We start from the raw sequence: 22,668 nt of genomic DNA, 5'->3' as shown, positions 1-22,668 counted from the left end.
GTTAATATATGGTAATGAGGAGATGCTGCTGTGTGATTGGTCTATTCTTATCCAATCAAGCTTTAGGTCATTCACTATACCTCCTTTTCATTGCCTTTATAATTCCATTGTAGTATTCTTCCCTTTTCCTTTCAATAGTACATGTATCTGTTACAACTTTTCTTTTCCTCTTTTCCATCTTTTCCTCCCTCCTTCCTTCCTTCCTTCCTTTCATGCTCTTGCCCTGTGCTGATGTGAAAGCTGGAGTGAAAGAGAGTGTAGGTAGAAGTGCCGGTGGAAAGAAGGATGTACAGGTGGTACTGACCCCCCAGGTAGAAAAAGGTAAACCTATAGGTACAGATTTCACCCTGTCTGTCTAAAAATCCTAACATCATGATATGAAATTGACAAAAATGTACATATTTTTTCATGAGGCCTCAATGACTTAATTTCATGGATGACATTTGCACGCAAATTGATTTTCGCATGTTCTAAAAAAAATCAACTGTGGCCACATGTCACCCAATAGAATTCCTAGTCAATCAGAATTTTATGCTTGCCAGAGGGTCTGCTGTCCAGGGTAAGGGGCACATGGTCAGGGCATGGGACCACAGTATCCTTGTTTCCTCTTTAAACAAGAATGGCAAATGAATATGATTCAAATGGCAACAATTGTTCCTTGCAGTCTTACTGGAGGTGAAAATAAGGCAAACAAATCAACCAAGCATGGTTTAGCAACATTTTTTGCTGGATTTTTCTTTTATTTCTCCCTCGCACATTACTTTTGGGGTCTCCATAGGATCATCCATAAAATTAAGTCAGTGTGGCCTAAGCTTAAAATGACAGATATATCAATGAAAATTAATAATTAGACTCCAAGCAATGAATGAGACATAAAAGATTACACTTGTTGTCCCCTACCATTACAATGGAACAGTCCTGTTGACCTCCACTTGACAGCTCTCACTAAGAACAATAGACTGTAGTTTCCCCTTTTTTGTCCACTCAGATCAAATAACAGCACCGGCTAAAAAAAGCGCTCCTTACTGTAACGGTTTCAAAACCTTTACAGATGAACAAAACGCAGTTCTTTTCTTTCCATTCTTGACTGGTTGTACGAGTTGGTGCTTACAGATATTTGTGTAGGCCCAATTTCTGGGTGTGTGCTGTTATTAGTTACACACCACCACACCCATAAAGTGTACAGGGATACCCACGTACAGTCATGGCGTGTTTTAGGTGTTTCTCTCGAGGCAAAAAGGCCAAGCAGAAGTATACTTTTAGCGAGGGAAACGTAGCTAATGGTAGTAGCAATAGTGTGCCCATACAAAATGGGAGTCCTGCAAGAAGAATAGAAGTGGAAAAACATGTACAGAGCGAGAGAGAGACAGAGAGAGAAGAAAATTGTTGCATTACGGAAGAAGACGGTAGGGGTATCATGTTTGTATTATACTGTTTACTTTTTGTCACTGTTAACAAACAATTTTACATGACTTGTGTTCTCATGAAGGCATAATGATGATATAATTTCTTAAGCTGAAATAATGATCATTCATTTATTCCAGTCATGTTTTATCTATAACAAAATGATATCACTTGACGATGAGAGTAAAATTTAGTATGCTGCATTATGCAAAAATTTATTTATGGCTCAAGTAGATATAGTGTTTTATTTGGTTACATCTACAGGAATCACTAAAAATGAAATTATTCTGTCTATTAGAGGATTATGTGTGTTGAATGAAATTGTCTTGAAATAGGTGCAAAGGTCATGACTTTTGACCTAGCTACAGGTGTATGCAAATTGTCTGTCAGTAAACAATTTCTGGATAAAAAATGTGTCAAGGACAAACAAGAATTTTGTGGGGCTTTTTCAAATTGTAAGAATAAGTTTAACATACAAATGTAGTAAGAATATAGTTCTCATCCAACTTATAAAATGAAGAAAGTTTGTTGTTTGTATTGAACACGTTTAATTGTCATATTATGTCATTAAATGTACTACACAGTCGCACAATGATTTTATAACTGTTCTACTTGTGTCCCAGACACATAAAAGATAATTCTCCTCCAATAAGTGTTTAAATCCCTTATCTTTCAATTCCAACTTTGTCCAGAACAGTCAAAATGCAGTCTCATGTCTTGCTGTCATTCATTCTGAGACAAAAAGTTGTTGCATGAACTTTACACATGCACTGTTTTTTTTAAGTTAAGACTGTGTACAATTGATAAGAATTGAGATATGACTTCTGAAAGATATCTTAAATCTAAAAAGATAAGGAGGGGGCTTTCTTTTGAAGATTTAGATAATTACTCCCCCACTAATTTTGATAGATTTTAAAGACAGTTTGAATGACATCCATCACTCTTTTCAACGTCAGCGATTTATGATCAGTCTTCTACTACTTGTTCTAGCAATGATAATGTTACTTGAAACATATCAAGAAGCGATTTGCATATCTTATCCAGGTATATTAAGAGAATAAGTTAACTCGGGTGTACAACCTTCTTTAACATTTAAATTAATTTTTTTCCATTCCAGCCTTGGCGCCTTTTGTAAAGGAATACGATGAGATCTTGTCTGGAGTGTTCGCAAAGGTGGTGTCTCTCAGTCAGGAAATAGGAGGGGACCTCAGCAAACAGGTGAGCTGTCCATCAATCAGTCAAACAAAGTAGCTGACCAATCATCAGTCACCGTTATTTTGACTTTGCCTCTCTTCCCAAAAGCCCAGTTGGAGGTCTAGGTAAAGTTTATGGGGTTTTGTTTATAATGTCACTGGTAACATTTCGAGTTTATTGATATTATAAACCTTCATAAACGTATTGATATTATAGTTTATGTTTTCCAAGTATATTTATGGGACAGTAAAATTGTATAAAGTCAAGCGAGTGTGGTCGAAGCAAATATTAATACCTGTGAAAAGATACATGCCCAGAAGCTTAGAAATTATAGATTATATAACTTTAGAAATTAATGTCACAAATATGTGATACCTGTGACCTCTCTGCTACATTAAAAATTTTCATCAGATTCTTATATTTAGTTGTCATTGCTAGTTTCATGACTTTTGAGAGATATCTTAAGTATAAGTTTAAGAAGGGATCTGTCTTTTAAAGACTTTTTTTAAAGACATTGCTTACATTGTTGATATGTGTGTAGTATATACGTCTCATTTAATCATAATGATTACAATTGTCATTCAAGTTATATAAATTGTAGTTTGCAATGAATGTATTAATGATTGAATTAGGTCTTAATGAGGAAGAGTATCATGCAAATTTTGTACTCCTAATATATGGAGATTTCAATAAACAAACAAACAAACATGTTTATTGTTTTTTCAGGTTGTCATGGTGAAGGAGGCGTTCCAGGCACAGAGAGAGTTCATCGTTCAGGTCGCCAAGTGTAAGGAACCCAGCCAGGTCAGTAGGTCAGAGGTCAAGGTGTCAGAGGTCAAAGTGAGCAAATGTATACCTCAGCATTCTACTATAGAATGTGTTACGATGAACATATGGTCTGTATGACTGGATGTGAATAAATGTTAATATGGACTAATGGTATACACACGTATGAATGCCCCCTTAAGTTTCAGAGGTATGTATTTGACATGGGCTCTTGTTGATGGTGACTCTAAGCTGTTCCAGTCTTGGTCAGTGTGGTTTTCAAGACACTCAGAAAGACGTCTTGAGTTTCCAGTTGAGTCAACTGCACTTAAAATTCTTCAAATACCAGTAAACTGACGGCACGAAGGCAGTTTTAGCTCTCCCTGTCATCTTTTTCAGTAAATTAGCTTCTAAACTTGAAGGTCAAGAGGTTGCACTATATAACTTGCACATGTGTATGTACATGTTTCAGCAAGCAGGACAAAGATGCCCCCTAGCAGAAAGATCAGGAAGTGCATTTTTCTGTCAACACCAGAGAGTGATGATTGTTGTAAAAAGGTTAACAATTGTGTAACAGCCCTGTTGAAATATATTGAATTGAGTCTTTGTGGTTGAGTTGAGAAATGACTGTTGTGTAGTAGTACATGTACTATCGTAACTCTTACCCCGTAAAGATAACATTTACATTAGAGCTCCAGTAACCCAAACCCCAAGATCTAACCATTAGATACCAGACCATTAGTGGTAGAGATCTTGTTTACTCCGAGAGTGAGGTGCTTGTTTACACTAGAATTTCCCCACCCATTACAGGATAGGTCAGGTGTAATGGGTTCTGTTTGATAAAGCACTGTGTTTTGAACTATCAGTGTCAGTCTGTTTGGTAAGCAGCTCAACACTTGCGAGATGTCTTAAGCTGTTAATTTCTTGTTGACGTGGCCTTGACTTGCCTGTGTTCTTTTCACAGATTTGACTTTCACTACAAAAACAAATCTGTAATACGGTGCACAAACCTGAGTGTATTCACGTGCCCTGAATTTGTAGAAAGAAAAACTAACCGTGACTGCAATAATTTCACAGTTCTTGCTTACATTGGATCAGGGTTGTAGCCAGCATCCGTCCTTTCGTCCTTTGCCAGAATCTTGCTGCTGAGGACGGACAAAAATTTGCCCATTCCGTCCCCTGTGACGGACATAAATCGTCATGTAAAGATTCAAATTGGACCAAGCTGAGTGTATCAGCAAAATTTACCCCTCATAATAAGGGAAATAGCATTTCTGAAGGTCTAGATTTCAAAATTTTCCCGGGTAGCATACCCTCGACCCCCCCTAGGATCGTTGCACCTTCGACAGGATTTCCATTCAAAGTTCAGGGGACGAAAAAAATTTTAGGCTGGCTAGAGCACTGCAGTAGATACAGATAGAAAAGCACACGTGTGAGCCAGGCAGGGAAATGTTTTGATACAATTACGGCTTTGTTTCCTTGTGTTGAGGCAGTTGCAACCCAACCGTATGGCAACCTTTTCTTGATTACTAAACATGGGTCGTAAATGGCCGGGTAAACATTGTCAGAAACGCAGGTAACCACACCTGGCTTTGGATGATTCGTAGCTGAGTGTGTCATTTTAGAAAGTTAGACTACGTTAAGATTATAATCCTTCCCACAAGTTCACAGTGTACAGGGCAGAGCCCATCTTCATTTCTAGCCCTTGGGCCTCACAGTTGTCCAATCACTATCAGACATGGAGCATGTTTACTGGTAGTGGTGTGTATGACTTATTGTTCAACTCCCAATTTCTTCTCATACATGTAGTGCTGTTGTTTAAGTTTTGGTGTGTCTGACAACAGCTTGGATTGTAACGCTAGTTCACCTTTATCCGTAGCGTAACCTTTATCCGTTCTTTTAAGAACTATCATGTATTGAGGGCTATCGAATGGACAGATGATGGTTTCAAACTGCAATATTTTGAAAATATTACTGTTCATCGACTGGATACCCTGTTTAGCAACACAACGGATATAGGTTACCGCACAGATAAAGGTGAACTAGCGTTAGTGTGTGTTAACAAAAATGTGGTTACACCAGGTCAACAATACAAATCTGATTCCTAACTTTCAGGTCAAGAGTCACAGATTTACCAAGCTTTAAGGGCACAACATTGGTGGCAATGTCACTGGGTAGTCAAACCCAGGATCCCTGAGTTCTGGGAAACCATCTTAAGGCTCGTAGCCAACAACATCAACAGCATTCTCAAGAACAAACCTTTTTCTATAGATAACATGTATGTTAGGTATTTTTAAAATTAGAATTTTAAATAAATCAAAAAGTACAATCCATAGTCGTAAAGTACAATAGTAAAAAAGTACAATACATAGAAAGTTTGAAATACCATGTTTATTAGTTGACATGGTATTTTAAGTTAAGGGCATTCTAAAGAACGAAACCTTTCCATGAAGGACATGTATGTTGAGTATTTTAGATTTTAAAGTACAATTCATAGAGAGTTTCATCTATTAAAGACAATGTTTACTACTTGACAGTGTCTAAGTGTTTAATTTACCTATAAGTTGTAAGATGGTACGTGTATTACTGATAAGTTTATTACCTGCCCAATAAGTGGAGGTATTGTTTTTTGTCTGTCTGTGTGTTTGTCTGTGTGTTTGTGTTGGTAGGGCATTCAATTCATAACCCAGAGGTTCTGGGTTCAAATTTGTTACGTTGTAATGCTACGAATCTTGTGTCCTTGGGAAAGGCACTCAGCACGACTTTCCTCACTTCAATGACAGGTGAAAATGAGTACCTAGCTTTGGTCAGGGCCATCCCTCGGATAGAACGTTAAATGTAGATCCCATGTTTGAGGACAGTCACACCTCGAGCATGTTTAAGATCCCACCACACCTATTGAAAAGAGTAGGGGACCTTCCCGGTGTTAGTGGATCAAATAAATCTGTCTATATGTGCAGGTTGTAGTATTCAGTACAAACCTGGTTTGTTGCGCCAGAAGGTGTTTACCGAGTATGCAAAACAAAGAAATAAACAAAAGATTGTAGGTTTGGGCCTCCTTGTATCTTGTTGAGTTTGACAAATTTATAATGATTTTTTTCCCCTTTTCAGGATGTTTTGCAGAAGATGCTTCAGCCGACTGCAGTCTGCTTAACAGCTGTTCAGGTGAGTATTCATTGATCTCAGAGCAGTAAAAAAGAAACAAACATTGTCAAGAGAAACAATAATTTAAAGGCAATCAGGGATGGCAGACTTCAACCCCTTCAGAAAAATACACACATGTACACACACACACAAACACACTGGTAGAGAGAGCGAGAGAGAGAGAGACCAAATACAATTATTATACAGTCAAATCTGTAGAAGTTATGACAGTCACTTCTACATATTAAGGACCACCTGGCCAATGTGACTACATTTATGTTGTGTTATGATTTTTTACGCTGACACAAGCACGAAGAATCCTTTCTATAGTACATGCCTGAATTTGTTTCACATTGTACACTGTGTTTCTTCAAATATTGCATAGCGTTAAATCTACATCTCTTGTTACGTTATTAGTTTAATTATAGTATGGAATGGACACAAATTTTGCCCATTCCATCCTCTTCTGGACATAAATAATTATTATGGCATCTAAAGATACTAATTGAACCAAGCTGAGTCTACCAGCAAAATTTGCTCCTCAAAATAAAGGAAATAGCATAATCATCAGAGGGTCAAGATTTCAGAATTTTTCTGGGGAGCATGCCCCGAAACTCCCCTGTAGCTAGGATGGTCACACCTTTGACAGGATTTCCACTCAAAATCCAGGGGATGGAAAAAAATTTCAGGCTGGCTAGAACACCAACACGGATGAACTTTCATGTTTAGATAAACTGACTGTTTTCCTGTCTGTTTCAGAGCTTCCGTGAGGGGAATCGAGCCAGTCAGCAGTTCAACCACCTGTCTGCCTTCAGCGAGGCGATCCCAGCACTGGGATGGGTCACCATGGTACGGACAACCTCACCTTTTACTGTTACAGTAAAACATACATGTACAAGGAGTTTGAGCTTTATTCCCAATACAAGTGATGTCTTAATCATATGACATTTGCCCCTCATAACAAAAACTTAGAAATTCAAGGTATCGTAAGCCATACCAATATTATTTGTTGGTTGTCGAATTAAAAAAAAAATACTCAACTGGAAAAATAATGATAAAAACAAAGACCAGGTTTATGCCTTGCTGCACTCAGTTTTATGCAGTGAATACAGTCACATTCAAGTTTTCCTCCCTAACCTACTATATGCCTTTATGATGATCGTGATGAACATTTCTATTTCAAGGAAAATCAATTGGTGTGGCCTAATAATAGAACATCTTTGGAAAAACAAATTCAAAGGGTATGATTGTGGACATTCCTTGTGCTGGAAATATGTTCAAACTTCGATCACTTAATAGGTTAGCAGTCACATTTGTAGTACAATTTACTATCGTGCAATTTTTAGCAAGACTACAACAGGCTCTATTGTCGACAAGGATGGATGACAACCCTTTTTTGTCACAAGACTCTGGTAAATTTTGTACAACACAAGTCATATAAAACTGACCCAATAATGGTCTCAAGTTATTGTCCAAATTTTATAAAATAAACAGTTGTTATGCAAATGTGCAATACCTACATTTATACAGCGATGAAAGCCGCCTCTTTCCGATTGTGTTCCTGTACCTGTTCTATCTCATTTTTCTCCAGTGTTTTCATTGTCGTTCTTCTCTTTCTCACCTCTCTCGGACTCCTCAACTTTATCCATTTTTTGCTCCTTTCTGCATTCTTTAATTTAAATGGCTCAGAAGCCTCACAGTATGGTAGATTCTTAAGGGGGTGTCTCACTGGACTGTGGTATGTTTGTGGTACGTTGGTGTCTGACCTGATGTACTGGCAATGTACTGTGACTAGGCTTTAACAAACAATAATGCTCCAGTTGAAATGGCGAAGTTCATCTAAAAGTTGAAAAAAGTACAAGTGGGAAGATTTTGTCACAATGCTGCCTCCATGCTGTCAAGAATATACATTGTATACTGCGGACATTGGGATCCAATGGGCAAGAATGAAATCCGAATGTGCCATGAGCATACCTGACTCCGGTGAGATACATGTACCAAAAGACCCCAAAAGATATCTAAAAGATCTTTTCATTCATTTTCAAGATATGCTTTTAAAAGGATCTAACTTATAGATTGAAATTCGAATGAAATTCTAGAAGTTGGAGTGGGTGAAAACAAGCATGTCTTAGGCAAGTGCAAGAAAATAAAGGGATACTATTAAAGAAATTATAGTATCAAATACCAAAATGAACAGAAACAAATTAATGAAAAATGTACAAATTGAAAGTCACTGAACCCTTAATTATTAACTGTTTTGACTCACTTTTTCTTTTGGAAATAATTATGCCCGTTATGTTATCTTTCTTTAAGCTCATTCCAAAACACTTGTCTTGTATTTGGTTAGATCAGAACTTAGCAATGTTAGTGCCTTATCTGTGAGACTTCTCTGCATCTTTGCTTTGCTTATTGACTTTGACCTTGATCCTGTGCCATTGACCTTGACCTTTTGCCACTGCTTTGTGTTTGATTCCGTCCCTCCACCATTTTCTCCTGGTTTGTGTCGGTTTCACTAGAAAATCCCCGAGGCGAACGACCCAATGGTGAGTTTGTGTGAGGAAAAACCTAACGCTCGCTATCTACATGATTATGCTAACAATTCTTCTTGGTCATCTGTAAACAGTTTCATCAGGTTTGTAGATCAATTCAACAAAGTCTTTTTTGTTACACGCCAACCTTCTTTTGATTCTTCTATAATTATAGTATAAACGTTGCAACGACCGTCTGTCACCCTCAACAGTGCAAAATGAAACAAATACTATCAGTACGATATGAACTTTACAGAGTCAGTGCAATCCAAACTTAACCTATTGTATTGTGATGTAATTACTCGACATGGAATGTTCTTGAACATGTTTCGTTAATCATCCTTGCCGCTTTGGATTGCACCGATAATACTTGTTTCATTTTGTACTGATGAAGGCGACAAACGGTCATCGAAACGTTTACGGAAGAATTAAAAGAAGGTTGTGTAACGAAGAAGAATTTGTTAAATGGAAATTCTTCTTGTGGTTTGGTTGCTGCAGGCATTGCTGTGGGCTTATGCTCTGTTGTTCCTCTTGCAGCATGTGTTGCTCTCTTACTGTTGCAATGACTTGGCCTTGCATTTGATTAACAGTTAAGTGTAGTGTTGTTTTGTACATCCGACTCACCATGGCATGTTGCCTTGCACATGTGCCAGGTACAGATAGAAAGAAAATGTCAACACACCTTAGTTAGTAGAAATGTGATTGTTTGAAATGTAGATCATCACGTGTAAATCTACTTCAAAATGGGAGCATTTCTAGATACATGTAGAAATTATGATATACTGTGTTACTGACATCATAATTAAAAGGGCCAAAGTTTTTGTTACATCTTGGATAAAATGTGGAACACTCTAACCCTTTTTATCTGCTTGAAGTATGTTGTTTGAGTTTTGACTTTTCTTTCCCTCCGCAGAACCCGAAACCGGCACCGTACGTGAAGGAAATGAAGGATGCTGGGATGTTCTACACCAACAGGGTCCTGAAGGACTTCAAGGACAAGTAAGCACTGACTATAAGCCGTCTCACTGTTCCAAGTGCACATGTGCATTATGGTACATTGCGGAGGCATAATGTGGTCTTGTAGTCAGGGCTTTTGAGTCAGACTTAGAAATGGTTTTGGGTTCAAAATCCTACCGGGTCCCACTTACAATTTTAAGAACCTAAAATCCGTGCCTAAAATAAAGCACTTACCAACAAGCTTTCGGTTAGTCCTCTGATTCTTGTCAAGTTGAAATGACCCAAAGCCTAAGTCACACCTCCAGACTGGAAGTGCGACATCAGCAAAGGGTCAAAGGGTTGGCAGTTGGTATCGGCCCCCGTCTCGGTTGAGAGAAGGTTGGTGGGCTCTGATGTAAATGACCTCTTTCACTCCCCCTAGAAAGTAATCTTGTTCAGAATCAAATATATTCGCCTCATCGAAATCGACAGGCTTAAGCTTTGGGTCATTTTAACCTAAGTATCAGAGGACTGATTTGGTAAGTGCTTTACTTTGTGCACGGATATAAAGTCTTAGAATTGTAACATAATGTTGACTAACCGTCACAGATGAACTTACATTTAGTCCCCAACGTTGTGCCATTGGAAAAGGCACTTATTAATAACACCTTTTACACCAATGCACTCGCACTCTACTCATTCCATTGCACTGTCTTGTTTGGGTTATATCAGAGACGTCTTATTGGATGGGATTTAAAGCCATTGTTCAGAATAGGGATGTGTACCTAAAAATAACACCAGGGTACACGCAGTAACTGTTACACTGTTACATAAAATTATATAGGTTTAGATACAGGTCTACAATGTATGATCTATAATCATAGAGAACCCAATGTTTCCAGAGGGTCCCAAATAAAATTAAAATGTGGATTTCAACTACTATACAATATTTTCACTGTTCCACTTCGAGTGCTAAATTTTCGTCTTTTTGGTAGCATTTAGCATGTTTGGATTTGCTTGGAGAAAATAAGCTGAAAAGTAGTACACTAACTCTAATATTCAATAACACTGGTAGATTACCAAGACAATGATGTTTGGCGTTATAATTTTACACCAGTGTGTACCTAAATGACTTTTGCTGTACTGTACTTAGTCTGGTACTTACGTCTATTTTCCTTGTTTCTTTGCTCAAACTTAGAACAAACATCGTGGGAGGCATTTCAGAACATAGTGTTAACAGTTAAGTGTTAGCTGAAATTCCTCTGGACATTATCAATTCTGTTGACCCCAAAACACATCTCTCTGACAGGACCATTGTTGATAGGCTGTCATTAACAGAGCCCCCCTCCCCCAGGTCATTCCTAATTAATGCTTATTAAGACTGATTTGTGACACAGGACACCTCTGTCATTAAGGCACATATTAAGCTCCATGTCATTACAGTTTTCTGGAGCCAGAGGCAGCAGATTTCTTGAGGGGAAGTATTTCTAACTGAATTTTCAGCCAGTGAAGTGCCAACAATCCTTAGAGGTCTGGGGAATGCTCCCCAGGGAACATTTTGAAATCATCACGCACAATTTTTTACTTCATTTTGATGTGACTAAGCCACAGTGTTATAATGACATTTCTGTTGTATTAGCGAAAGACGCCCCCACGATATTGAAGCGCTAGAGGCGAGTAGAACAGTTTTTATCCCAAACTCGCTCCAAAGATTCAAATTCTACTTTGCCAAAGGCACAAACCATCGTATGCAAGAGAGGTCCAGGAAAGTTTTGAACCTCTGAAACACTATTTCCTGCATTTTGAGGGGCAAATTTTATAGCAGCTATACATACAGATACAGAGGTACACATTCAGTGTGTTTAAAAAAAGGGTACATGCTGGTAATAATGGCATTATAGAATCAGTTACCAAAGAATGTCTACTTTTTATCTCATCATCTTAAGATTTAGTCACAGGTATTAACGCATGGACAGTATACAGCTTTCTTATCAGTGATTATGTTGTCTTCCAGAGATTAAGATGATGGTCTACACCCTTTTAAGATTTTCTGAGAAGATATCTTTGTCGAGAATCACAAAAATGCAAGTTTTCCTGGCCCAATTATTACAGTTAATGCACACTGTAATTTAAAAGTGTGTTATCAGGGAAAATCTTGTCTTCCAGAAATTAAGATTATATTCTACACTGTCTTAGGATTCTTTGTGAAGATATCTTTGTTGATAATCACAGAAAAGGCCTAATTGTATTAGCACTGAGGAACAGGCTTTTAGCCAGGCATGCGTCAACGCGTCATCTGGAGGCACTTTTTTTAGAATAACAAGAAATTTGATGCCCCTGGACGCCCTGTACTGGGGAGAAAATCATCTGACAAGCATGAAATTCTGATTGACCAGGGATGCAACCAGGTCATCTGTGGTCACAGTCTTCTACTGTGATTATCTGTAACAGTATTTTTGCCTCTTAGGATACCTTAGAATGCACTGTTTTAACTTACAATCATCAAAAACTCTGCACCATGGAAGGTGGATGCCCCCAGACCCCCCTACAATAGTCACTTACCGCGACTTACCAATAAGTTTGGACTCCCTATTATAAAATCCTAGCTAAAAGCCTGCTGAGGAAGATAAAGGATTTTCTAACGAATGTGTTTGGGACAGATAGCTGAATGCCTGAGGAGTAACCCTTTGTTTAACATGTGTCGGTATTTCACTGATTTCTTTCTGCATTATCTAAATCTGTTGAGTATTGTACAAGATTTTTAAATGACTTCTTATCATCCAAACCATTGTTTACACAAGGATCCTTATCTCAAATGTCAGATTATACAAAGAACAGGTTTTATCCCCCATAATTACATTGTATAACCTCCTTTAAGTGGTATAAGTGATATAGTTAAAGGGTTTTCTCAAGGTATACAGAAGAGTGAAACACATTAAGCAAAAGGTCTCAATACGGTCCCATTACAGTACATTAGATTTGACAAAAAAGTTCTGATAATCTTTGACGGACGGAGTGACGTTTTTGTCAGTTCCAACAAAGCAAATTTTCTGGGACTCATATGAGACGGGGACTCGCAAGCCCCATATTAGAATTTAGATGGGGTGCAAATGGATGACCCAGACAGCTTAAACCTTGTTTATAGACAGACTATTAAAACACAACAGTCTATGACCTAAGTGTATGGGTCAAAAGTGCCCCCTAGCAATGCTTACCAGAACTGCACTGGTCTACTGTCAAAGAAACTTCATGGATCAAAAACTTTACCTAGCAATATTTACTAGCACAACAGTAGTTCACCGTCAGGTATTATCTTGTTGAAAAGGTTATGCTGTCTAGATGCAAGTTCGCTTTAGAAATAGGCATCAATTAAATGAAATTTCCTCAAATTTTCATCAATTTCATGTAAAGTGTGATACCCATTATTACACCTGGTAATATGGAATGAGGAAAGTCAGGTGAGGTGCCTTTCCCAAAAGTACAAGATTGGTAGCATGACAGGTTTCGAAAACAGGACCTCTGGGTTCTGGGCTAAACACCCTCCAGTTACACCACATGTCCCCACACTGTGTAGATTTGACTACTGTAAATGCATTTAAGTTTGCTGGGATTTAATTTTGTGTTAGCACCAGGGCTCTAGCCAGCTCGAAATTTTCTTCCGTCAGCCAATGCCCATTGTCGCGAAAACACTATTCCAGGACTTAGAGAGACTGAACTGAGACCTTGAAAAACGGGTTTTTAATGAGATTATCGTATGCGAAAGAGCGCCGACACACATTGTCAGCAATCATAACAATAGCAAAACAAACATTGTGTGGCTTTCACGGCTGCGGATGGCGTCCCCAAGCTGCCTGTAGCTTCCACCAAGGATTTTTGTCCGTCAAGGTTGACGGATTGGTTTTAAACTTTTTCCGTCACATGCAGCAAATTTCCGTCAATTGACGGAAAAACGGACGCTGGCTAGAGCCCTGGTTAGCACCATGTGGTTTTAAGTTTGTTGTGAATTGGCAACACAAAAACCGTGAACATAAAACCGCCGCAAAAATTTCTGCATTTAATTCCTGGAAATTAAGGTGTTGATAGGTGCTGATGATTGTGGAAGATGCTGATGGTTGTGTGTTGAAAGGTGCTGATGATTGTGGTAGGTGCTGATGATTGTGTGTTGAAAGGTGCTGATGATTGTGGTTCTCTTCCAGAGACCAGCGGCATGTGGAGTGGGCCAAAGCCTGGATCCAGACGCTGATGAAGCTTCACGATTATGTCAAGCAACACCACACCACTGGGCTGTCCTGGAACAAGGCTGTAAGGGTTTCACTTGAATCAGATCCACAAATTAGCTTGAAAATTTTCATAATTGTAGCTATTCCTCCTGTGGAGACCTTATTAACAACTTCACATGTATGGTTACTAGAATTTTTTATCAATCAGTGACTAGTTTTGACAGGTAAGTACAGCTCCCAGCCCAAGTCCTACTTACCTCTACTCCGCAAGGAGGTGGGGGTGAGGGGCAGAAGATCCACGCAAGTCTCGACCTAGTTCTTGCAACTCCCGCGAGAACTAGGTTACTTCATGATCGATATATCATGATGGACTGATAGTCATCGAAAATTTTGAGGTACCGGTATGTGTGTTTACCTGTCAAAACTAGTCACTGATTGATAAAAAATTCTAGTAACTGTTTACATACGTGACTAATGAATCTCTTCAACTACTTACATGTATGGTTTTTGTTGGAACTTTATAGTGGTCATATTGTACCTAAACGAGGTTCCAGGTAATTTTGTGTGCAGTACTGCAGTGCCACCTAGCAATGTAAGCTGGAACTGCAGGATGTTTCATTTCTTTGAACCTTTATCATTTGTTTGCCTAGAAAGTTTTTATACTCCAGTGTGGCGATCTTAGTACAAAACCGCTTCTGTTTCATTCTTAAAGTGTGTTTCAAGCATTTTATAAAGTGATACATATATGATTAATATATGTATAATGCAGATAAATGTATTTTCAAAACATTTAATGACATCTAAAGTTTGTTCTTCTTTTTTTCCAGGGAGCTCCGGCAACAGCAGGAACATCCCCTCCCCCCACCAAAGGTGCTGCACCCCCTCCCCCACCCCCTGGTCCCCCTCCTCCCCCACCCCCTCCTCCTGCAGACCTGACCTCTGGTTCAGGGGGTGGGGACGACATGTCGGCCGCCAAATCGGCGCTGTTTGCCGACCTTAACAAGGGAACGGAGATCACTAAAGGTAAGGTCATTAGGAGAGCGTTTTTCTGGCATGTTTGTTAGTGTGTGTATGTGTCTGTTTGAATGCATGCATACATGAAAACGACAACTGGAGAAGGCTTATGATGTAGATGGATATTTTTACCTTTGGTATGTTGGTAGGTCTTGATGAGATCTCAAGATGATTAGATTTGGGGCCCTCTAGTGACTCATTATGGTGCTGCAACAGAATTTTTCGCTTTGTCGTGTTATGGACCACCTGAGATTTGATTTTTAAGTGACATATAAATAACTGGACTTAAGCTTGTTTCTTATGATAAACAGAAATCATGTCTATACTATCATCTTGACAAACAAATTCACACGTACATTTGTATGAAAGAAGGTGAACATTGTTTTACCCAAATGGCAGGCAAAATTGTGAAAAATTCTTATGCTAGATTTTCTTTAAACATCTAGTTTAACATACATGTATTACTAAGCAGAAAGTGTTCGGAGGCATTTTTAAATCCTTTGGTAGTGACTCTGACTGGTATTTGAACCTGCGACCTCCTAAATGAAAAGCGAACACAACATGGTTATCTAATACAATGTACATATAGAATACAACACGGTGTATTCCGTATCACCCGAGGTACCAGCCCGACCGTGGGTCGGATCGCACGACAGCCGAAGACCGGAGGGTGATCCGACCTGCGGGAGGGCTGGGACCGAGGGTGATGCGGAATACACCGTGTTGTATTTTATTTATGTCATACCCACCTGAGAAAACCACTGTTTTGATGTGAAATGCGCCAGAAGTTGAACAAATTTGTTGCCCTCGAAAAAAAAGCGTTGCAACAGTAATGTTCCAACGTCCGAATCAGGTATTCGAACTTTCAATGGCGCCGTACTCGGCCCGCTCGAAACAGTTCGATTTATTCGAATGGAGCCCGTGTGATAAGCCCGGGCCGTACGGAAAGTTATCATCCAGTTCGGAACATCCGTATCGAACGTTTTCGCGCCACAGGTATGATATAAAATTAAGTACACAACCTTCTTTTTCTTCCCTGCAAATACTTAACATTGTTTGGTTGAACTTTAGGTCTGAAGAAGGTGACGGCAGACATGCAGACCCATAAGAACCCCAACCTACGACAGACGGGCCCCGTCACCTACAAACCCGGCTCTGGGCCCAAACCCTACTCCAAACCCACAACAACAACCACTCCGGCACCCAAACTTCAACTGGAGGGGGGCAAGAAATGGAGCGTGGTACGGAACAACTCACACATTATAGGAATGCTTTGTTGCATGTTACTAACACCCCTTTCCATTTATATAGAGGCTGTGATTGCTAAAGGTGGTATCTCACTGCACTTGGGGCACCGATGTGGCACTGTGGGGTTCGAAAGATTATAACAAATTTCAGAGATGAAGAACAAGTTTTCTTAGGTTTTGTGTATTTTGTTGTCTTCTGAGTCATACTTTTACGTATTACGCAATATCTAAATTATAGAAAATCGTTGAAAATAACACAACAGTGCCGCAGTGAACAAACCACGCAGTGCTGCACTGGTGCCCCAAGTGCAGTGAGATACCACCTTAAGGGACTAGAAATTCGATGGATTGCTGAGCAAATTTCATTGATAAAGAATGAATTCTTGTAATGTCGATGAACATTAGATATCCAGTGGCAAGTAACATTTACTCATTTCGCAAGAAACTGTCAGACGTTTCAGAAAAGACCTTTAATCAGTAACTGGACAAGATTTGACTACCACCAGATTTTGAACCAAAAAGTATCAACCTTTTTTATGTTTTGCATAAATGTGTTGACATTACTTTTACAACTTACAGCGAGCATGACATACATGTAAATTCAAGTTTGGTCACTGTATGGTCACTCATCAGCAGTTGCAGTCTAATGTAAAGGGGGCCTAAACAATAGTACTGGAACTGTTATAACAAGAAAGCTTCTGAAAAAAGCTGGCCGGTGCGTATTTTGGAAAAAGCCTGGATGTTAAACAAAATCACACGAAAAAAGAGTTTTTAAACATCGAATTACTGAATTGGTCTTTCTTATATTAAAAAAACACTACATGAGATTTGTCTAACAAAGAAAAAAAATTTAGCAAGTGGGGTTCGAACCTACGATCTACGGAAGATAGGTACCATGCTGTAGACCGCTCGGCCACGCCGGCTCGATTGCGCAATAGCACGTATAGAAGGGCTATTTGGTTAAAGTGATACATCCATGCATCCATGCAACCGCTTCTCCCGTCTCATAAAAAAAAATTAATACACATACAGTAGAATGCAGCATGTTTGAATGAATAAGCCACTTCACAGTTCTGAGTTCTCACACACACTCACTATCCGGTTTAGCTCATGTGTAACATGGTGTTTTAATGCCTCACCACTTAAGTTTAAAGTCAAAGACTAGTTTAAAGCTCCTGACTTGTAAACAGTCATTTATCCCGACATGCTGGTATTTTTTTCTTCTCCAGAGCATTGACCTTTGACCTTGCCCAAAATCACGTATACCGTGAGGTGGCTTAAAAACTCACCGCATGCTAGTTTCAATTAGTAACATTTGTCACGGTAATTTTTGCTGTTAGTAACAAACCTTGAATCCATTTCTCCCTATAGTCCTCTTTCCTTCCTTTCCTTCTAATCTCTGTTATTTTTTTTCTTCTATCTCCCAAATCTTTCTTTAATTTAACTCACCTGTTCCCTTCTTCCAATGCTTTCTTTCCATCTGACTTTGCAAACTCAGTTTATTCCATTGACCTACCCCACTGCCCCCCTCCCCCATCCTGACCATATATAGATGTGTGTGTTTGTGCATGTTGACATGTCTAACTGCATCCAGTGTTTGTTACCCTGAACCTCAGCCTGCAAAGGAGAACCCTCCTGTGCTTGAACTGAATGGCAAGAAGTGGAATGTGGTATGTACAGCTGAATAGATGGTTTTACTTAACACTAACTACCAAGTAGAATTTACACATAACTTCCTGGTTAAAGTGTAATTCCTTTCACAAAGATGACAATTCAGCACAGAAAAAAATGATTTTTGATATTTGACATTGAATGATTCTTGTAATTATCACCATTTTTTTTATTTGAAATCCTCTCAAAATAGTTAACTCTTTGCAGAAGATATTTGATGTGACAGTCTTTAATAAATGTTCATGTTTACACATGTATATCATCCATAAATCAATCAACCAAACAATCAATCAATGAATCAAGTCACAGGTTTACAAATTGTACAGGTACAGGTGAAGGCCTGCACCAGTTCGTGGACCATTGTACCAGTGCCTGATGTTATGTTTACAAATGTAGTTTAAGGTTTCCTACCTGGCTAAATTGGCATTAGCTATGGACAATAAAGATTGATGACGTCATCCAATATAGTAAAAAAAATCATGATATTTAGAATTCTTCCGTGCCATCTATCAATATTCGTTATTATTTCTTAATGCATTGATGAGAAAACAATGGAAGGTCAAAATGCCCTTGAATTTAGACAGGTAGGTCAAACCTTTAGTTAACTCATCACTTATGCACACTTATGCACATTACTGGTCAATCTGTACAGGAGTATCAGAAGGACAGGAAGGACCTGGCCATCACAGAAGCCAACATGAGGCAGACTGTGTATGTGTACAAGTGTGAGAACATCACGCTGCAGATCAAGGGCAAGGTCAACTCCATCACATTAGGTATGTAGTCAAGACAGTATGCATTATCTAATCATCTTCAGCTCAGAGCAGGGTTCTAGCCAGTGTCTGTCCTTCCGTCCTTTGACGGAATTTTGCTGCTTGACTTACTTACTTAGACTTAGCAGCTCCCACGTTGTGCGACGCATGAGGCAGTTAGAAGATTTGCTGCTTGGGACGGACAAAAATTTTGCCCATTCCGTCCCCTTTGCAGACAAAAATCGGCATGTAAAGATTCTAATTTCATCAAGCTGAGTCTAACAGCAAAATTTACCCCTTAGAATAAAGGAAATAGCATTTCACAGGGTCTAAATTTCAAAATTTTCCTGGGAAGCATACTAAAGGGACTCACCGTAAGATTGTTGCACCTTTGACAGGATTTCCATTCAAAATCCAGGGGACGGAAAAAATTTCAGACTGACTGGCTAGAACATTGGCTCAGAGTAAAACTAAGTGCTGTTAAGTTGCCACCAAATTGGATGTTTTTTCCTAGATTTTATCTTAGGGTGGAACTCGTTGCCACCAAGTACAGTATAGGGGTAGCCTCACTACGTGGCTTTAAAGAACCCTAAGGCTTGCAGTTAGATGTGCAGAGGTTAGGTGTGACAAGTCATTCAGTGTAATATAACCAGCTGCTGCCACATTGCATAGCTGCAAACCCATGGCCAGTGTGTTATGCTGAATGGTGGTTAACTTTAAACTGGCCATACAGCTATTTTACAGAAGCTGGTGTCTTACGTATGTACCTGACTAGTGTATACATGTATTATGTAGAAGGATAGTTCTACATTGTATATACTGTCTAATAGATGCAGATACAGATACTGACCCATTTGATTGTGTTTGATCCACAGACAGCTGTAAGAAGGTGGCTCTTGTGTTCGATGATGTCATCGCTGCTGTGGACTTCATCAACTGCCAGCGTATACAGGCACAGGTAGGTCAAAGGTCACAGTCAATTAATTACCGGTGCTAAGGTTTGATCTAACTGCAGAGCTGAAAAATTGTGCAAGTTAGTCTGATTTAAGCTCCAAAATTCGCCGATGATGCATGTACAAGATGTACTTGAACGTATTCTTAACGACTATACAATGCTGGCATCTCTATTTCTGTTCAGAAGCCATTTTAATGGCTTGTTATTTATTTTGCCACTTTCAGACCAAAATTATTGTATGTTTTTCGACCGCTTCTTTGCCTTGGTCTTTAAACCGAATTACCTAAAACTTGGTATGGACACATGTAACGTAACAATTATTTGCATACAATGTAATTGATGAACTACAATTAAACCAGTATGAGAAATTTTTCACAGGAGGCTCGAGATCTTCAAACTCTGTTATCTCCATGAGAATGGAGAATTTGTTTTGTGTCTGTGTGTGTGTGTGTCTGTCTGTCTGTCTGTGCAGATACGAATTATGCAAATATCTCTCTACTTTGCATAATTAATGTGAAAATGTCAAAAAGACAGTAATAGATGATTGGATTGTCAACATTGTGACTTGTGTAAGTTAGTTAAAGGTGACTAGGACATAACCAAGCATAAATTATGCAGATGTGAAAGTCATTTGCATAATGAGAATAGTTCATGGAGATATGAGGTCTCCAAACTCTTGTTTGAGCTGTTTGCTTAATGTTGACTCTGATCCACACAGGTGATTGGGAAGACGCCGATCTTTAACGTGGACAAGACAGACGGGTGTCAGATCTACCTGAGCAAGAACTCGCTGGACACGGAAGTCGTCGGCGCAAAGTACTCGGAACTCAACATCCTGGTTCCTGACGAAAGCGGGGAGTTTGTGAGTTTGAATCTTACTCGTTTATTGAATCGTTTGAGCTGGTGTTAGTCTGCGGCCAAATCTGTTTTTCATTCAAAAGTTACATTCTTTTTGCAAATCACATTGAATGGGGCTTGGTAACCTGCACTCTTTACCTATTCTAAAAAAAACGTGCTGTGATGAGGCAGGAGTCAGGCCCTATTCTGGCCGAAAATGCTTGTCAGACACGCTATGTTCTTGCTACATGTATGTCACACGGGCTTTCTCAGTTTATCTTCAATTTCCAATGGACTGTCCTATTATGCATGCACACATACACTATGATTTGGGGCTAATCTCAATATATGAGCAAATTAGAAAGATAGAAGACTTGTACAATCTTTTAGTCCGGGAATTTCTAGGTTTACATTAATTTTGTACATTTACAAAATACCCAAATTAACTTGAATGTCAAGATATTTGATAATAGTTTATTTGAAACAGCAAAAAGATTAGGAATACAATTTTTTTTCACAATTTTTTAGAATTTTGTATCACAGCTAATGGACGAATAAAGCCTCTCAAAACCTCTCAAAGAATAATGCAATCCTCAATTGCAATTAGGTATAATTACTAAGCAAAGTTGAATGTTGCCATTGCATGGATCTCTTTTCAATATACAGTATCTGAATTTTCTTTTTGTTTTTCTATTCCAGACTGAATTCGCCATTGCTGAGCAGTTCAAGACAGTTTGGGACCCAAAAACAAAGAAGATGAACACTGTTCCAACCGAGGTCGTAGGTTAAAGGATCTCCGCAACCCCCAAACACACCCTCACATATACAGCTTAACTAGATACAAGGCTTCTTTTGCATTGGTACATTTGCATATAAATTTTTATAGGTTCATAGGATAATAATTTGATTCTCTACTATATCAAAAGTGGAGTAAATATTACTCTGATAAATCATAACTAGTATTTTACAATTGACATTGTATTCTGTTGTTTTCGAGCTACATGTAGTCAAGAAAATGTACTTCAATGTACTTTGAAAAAGGCTATGATGAAATTAAGGAAATGTTGGATCTCTCGGAGATGGAATATTGGAATAACATGCAAGTTTAAGGATCTTGATTCCACAAATGTATGGATACCTGATTGAAGATGTTACTGAATGACTGTCCTAAGATGGTACATTTCCACGAATTAAACACCTTTTTTCCACCTTGAAACAATGTTTGTTGCAGTTGATTTTATGGCCAGTACTTTACCTTAGTGTGATAAGTGTGTTACAGTTCTTATTACAAGTCATGTCCTCAAGTCCTCAAAATCAAGTGCTATGGTGACTGTAAATGATACAGCACAACATGTACCAGTTTTTATTTGACCAATCCTGCTTGACCATCCATCATAATTGGCAGTTCAACGAATGATAGCATAGAGCAATTAGCAGTTCAACCAATGATAGCACATCATAATTAGCAGTTCAACCAATGACAGCATAGAGCAATTAGCAGTTCAACCAATGATAGCACATCACAATTAGCAGTTCAACCAATGATAGCATAGAGCAATTAGCAGTTCAACCAATGGTAGCATAGAGCAATTAGCAGTTCAACCAATGATAGCATCCATTAGAGCAATTAGCAGTTCAACCAATGATGGCATAGAGCAATTAGCAGTTCAACCAATGATAGCACATCACAATTAGCAGTTCAACCAATGATAGCATAGAGCAATTAGCAGTTCAACCAATGATAGCATAGAGCAATTAGCAGTTCAACCAATGATAGCATCCATTAGAGCAATTAGCAGTTCCACCAATGATAGCATAAAGCAAAATTTTAGCAGTTCAACCAATGAGAAAGTGGCTGCATGTCCATTGAATATTTTGATTTTTATGTTTCTAACCCTGATGATGGTGCCTGATAGACACCTTGGAAGTGAGTAAAATTCTGGTTGGGTTTTTGAAGAACCTTACTATAGTTTATGATTTTTATGCTTTGTTTTGCAATTG

The 22,668-nt window shown here is 38.7% G+C and overlaps 1 protein-coding gene across 11 annotated transcripts in view; it reads left to right on the top strand.

The window, feature by feature from the left end:
* Nucleotides 1-21,886, top strand: part of LOC118404580 (adenylyl cyclase-associated protein 1-like) — a 44,190-nt gene extending 22,304 nt beyond the window's left edge. For 3 of the 11 annotated variants that reach the window (XM_035803763.1, XM_035803758.1, XM_035803765.1), the window contains 15 exons: nt 232-321; nt 2,522-2,622; nt 3,325-3,402; nt 6,475-6,528; nt 7,267-7,356; nt 9,024-9,050; nt 9,949-10,034; nt 14,168-14,273; nt 15,019-15,214; nt 16,277-16,446; nt 18,069-18,122; nt 18,776-18,899; nt 19,751-19,833; nt 20,549-20,692; nt 21,367-21,886. In XM_035803763.1, coding sequence (XP_035659656.1) covers nt 232-321; nt 2,522-2,622; nt 3,325-3,402; nt 6,475-6,528; nt 7,267-7,356; nt 9,024-9,050; nt 9,949-10,034; nt 14,168-14,273; nt 15,019-15,214; nt 16,277-16,446; nt 18,069-18,122; nt 18,776-18,899; nt 19,751-19,833; nt 20,549-20,692; nt 21,367-21,456 — 1,493 coding nt within the window. In that variant the 3' untranslated portion in view covers nt 21,457-21,886. Of the gene's footprint in view, nt 1-231; nt 322-1,179; nt 1,407-2,521; nt 2,623-3,324; nt 3,403-6,474; nt 6,529-7,266; nt 7,357-9,023; nt 9,051-9,948; nt 10,035-14,167; nt 14,274-15,018; nt 15,215-16,276; nt 16,447-18,068; nt 18,123-18,775; nt 18,900-19,750; nt 19,834-20,548; nt 20,693-21,366 lie in introns of those variants that run through there. The other 8 variants (XM_035803767.1, XM_035803762.1, XM_035803768.1 and 5 more) reach the window with 6 other exon arrangements.
* Nucleotides 21,887-22,668: the final 782 nt, after the last annotated feature.

The sequence above is a fragment of the Branchiostoma floridae genome, chromosome 17 (assembly GCF_000003815.2).
Source record: "Branchiostoma floridae strain S238N-H82 chromosome 17, Bfl_VNyyK, whole genome shotgun sequence".
Lineage (NCBI taxonomy): Eukaryota > Metazoa > Chordata > Leptocardii > Amphioxiformes > Branchiostomatidae > Branchiostoma > Branchiostoma floridae.
This window is presented reverse-complemented; position numbering and strand designations above follow the sequence as displayed.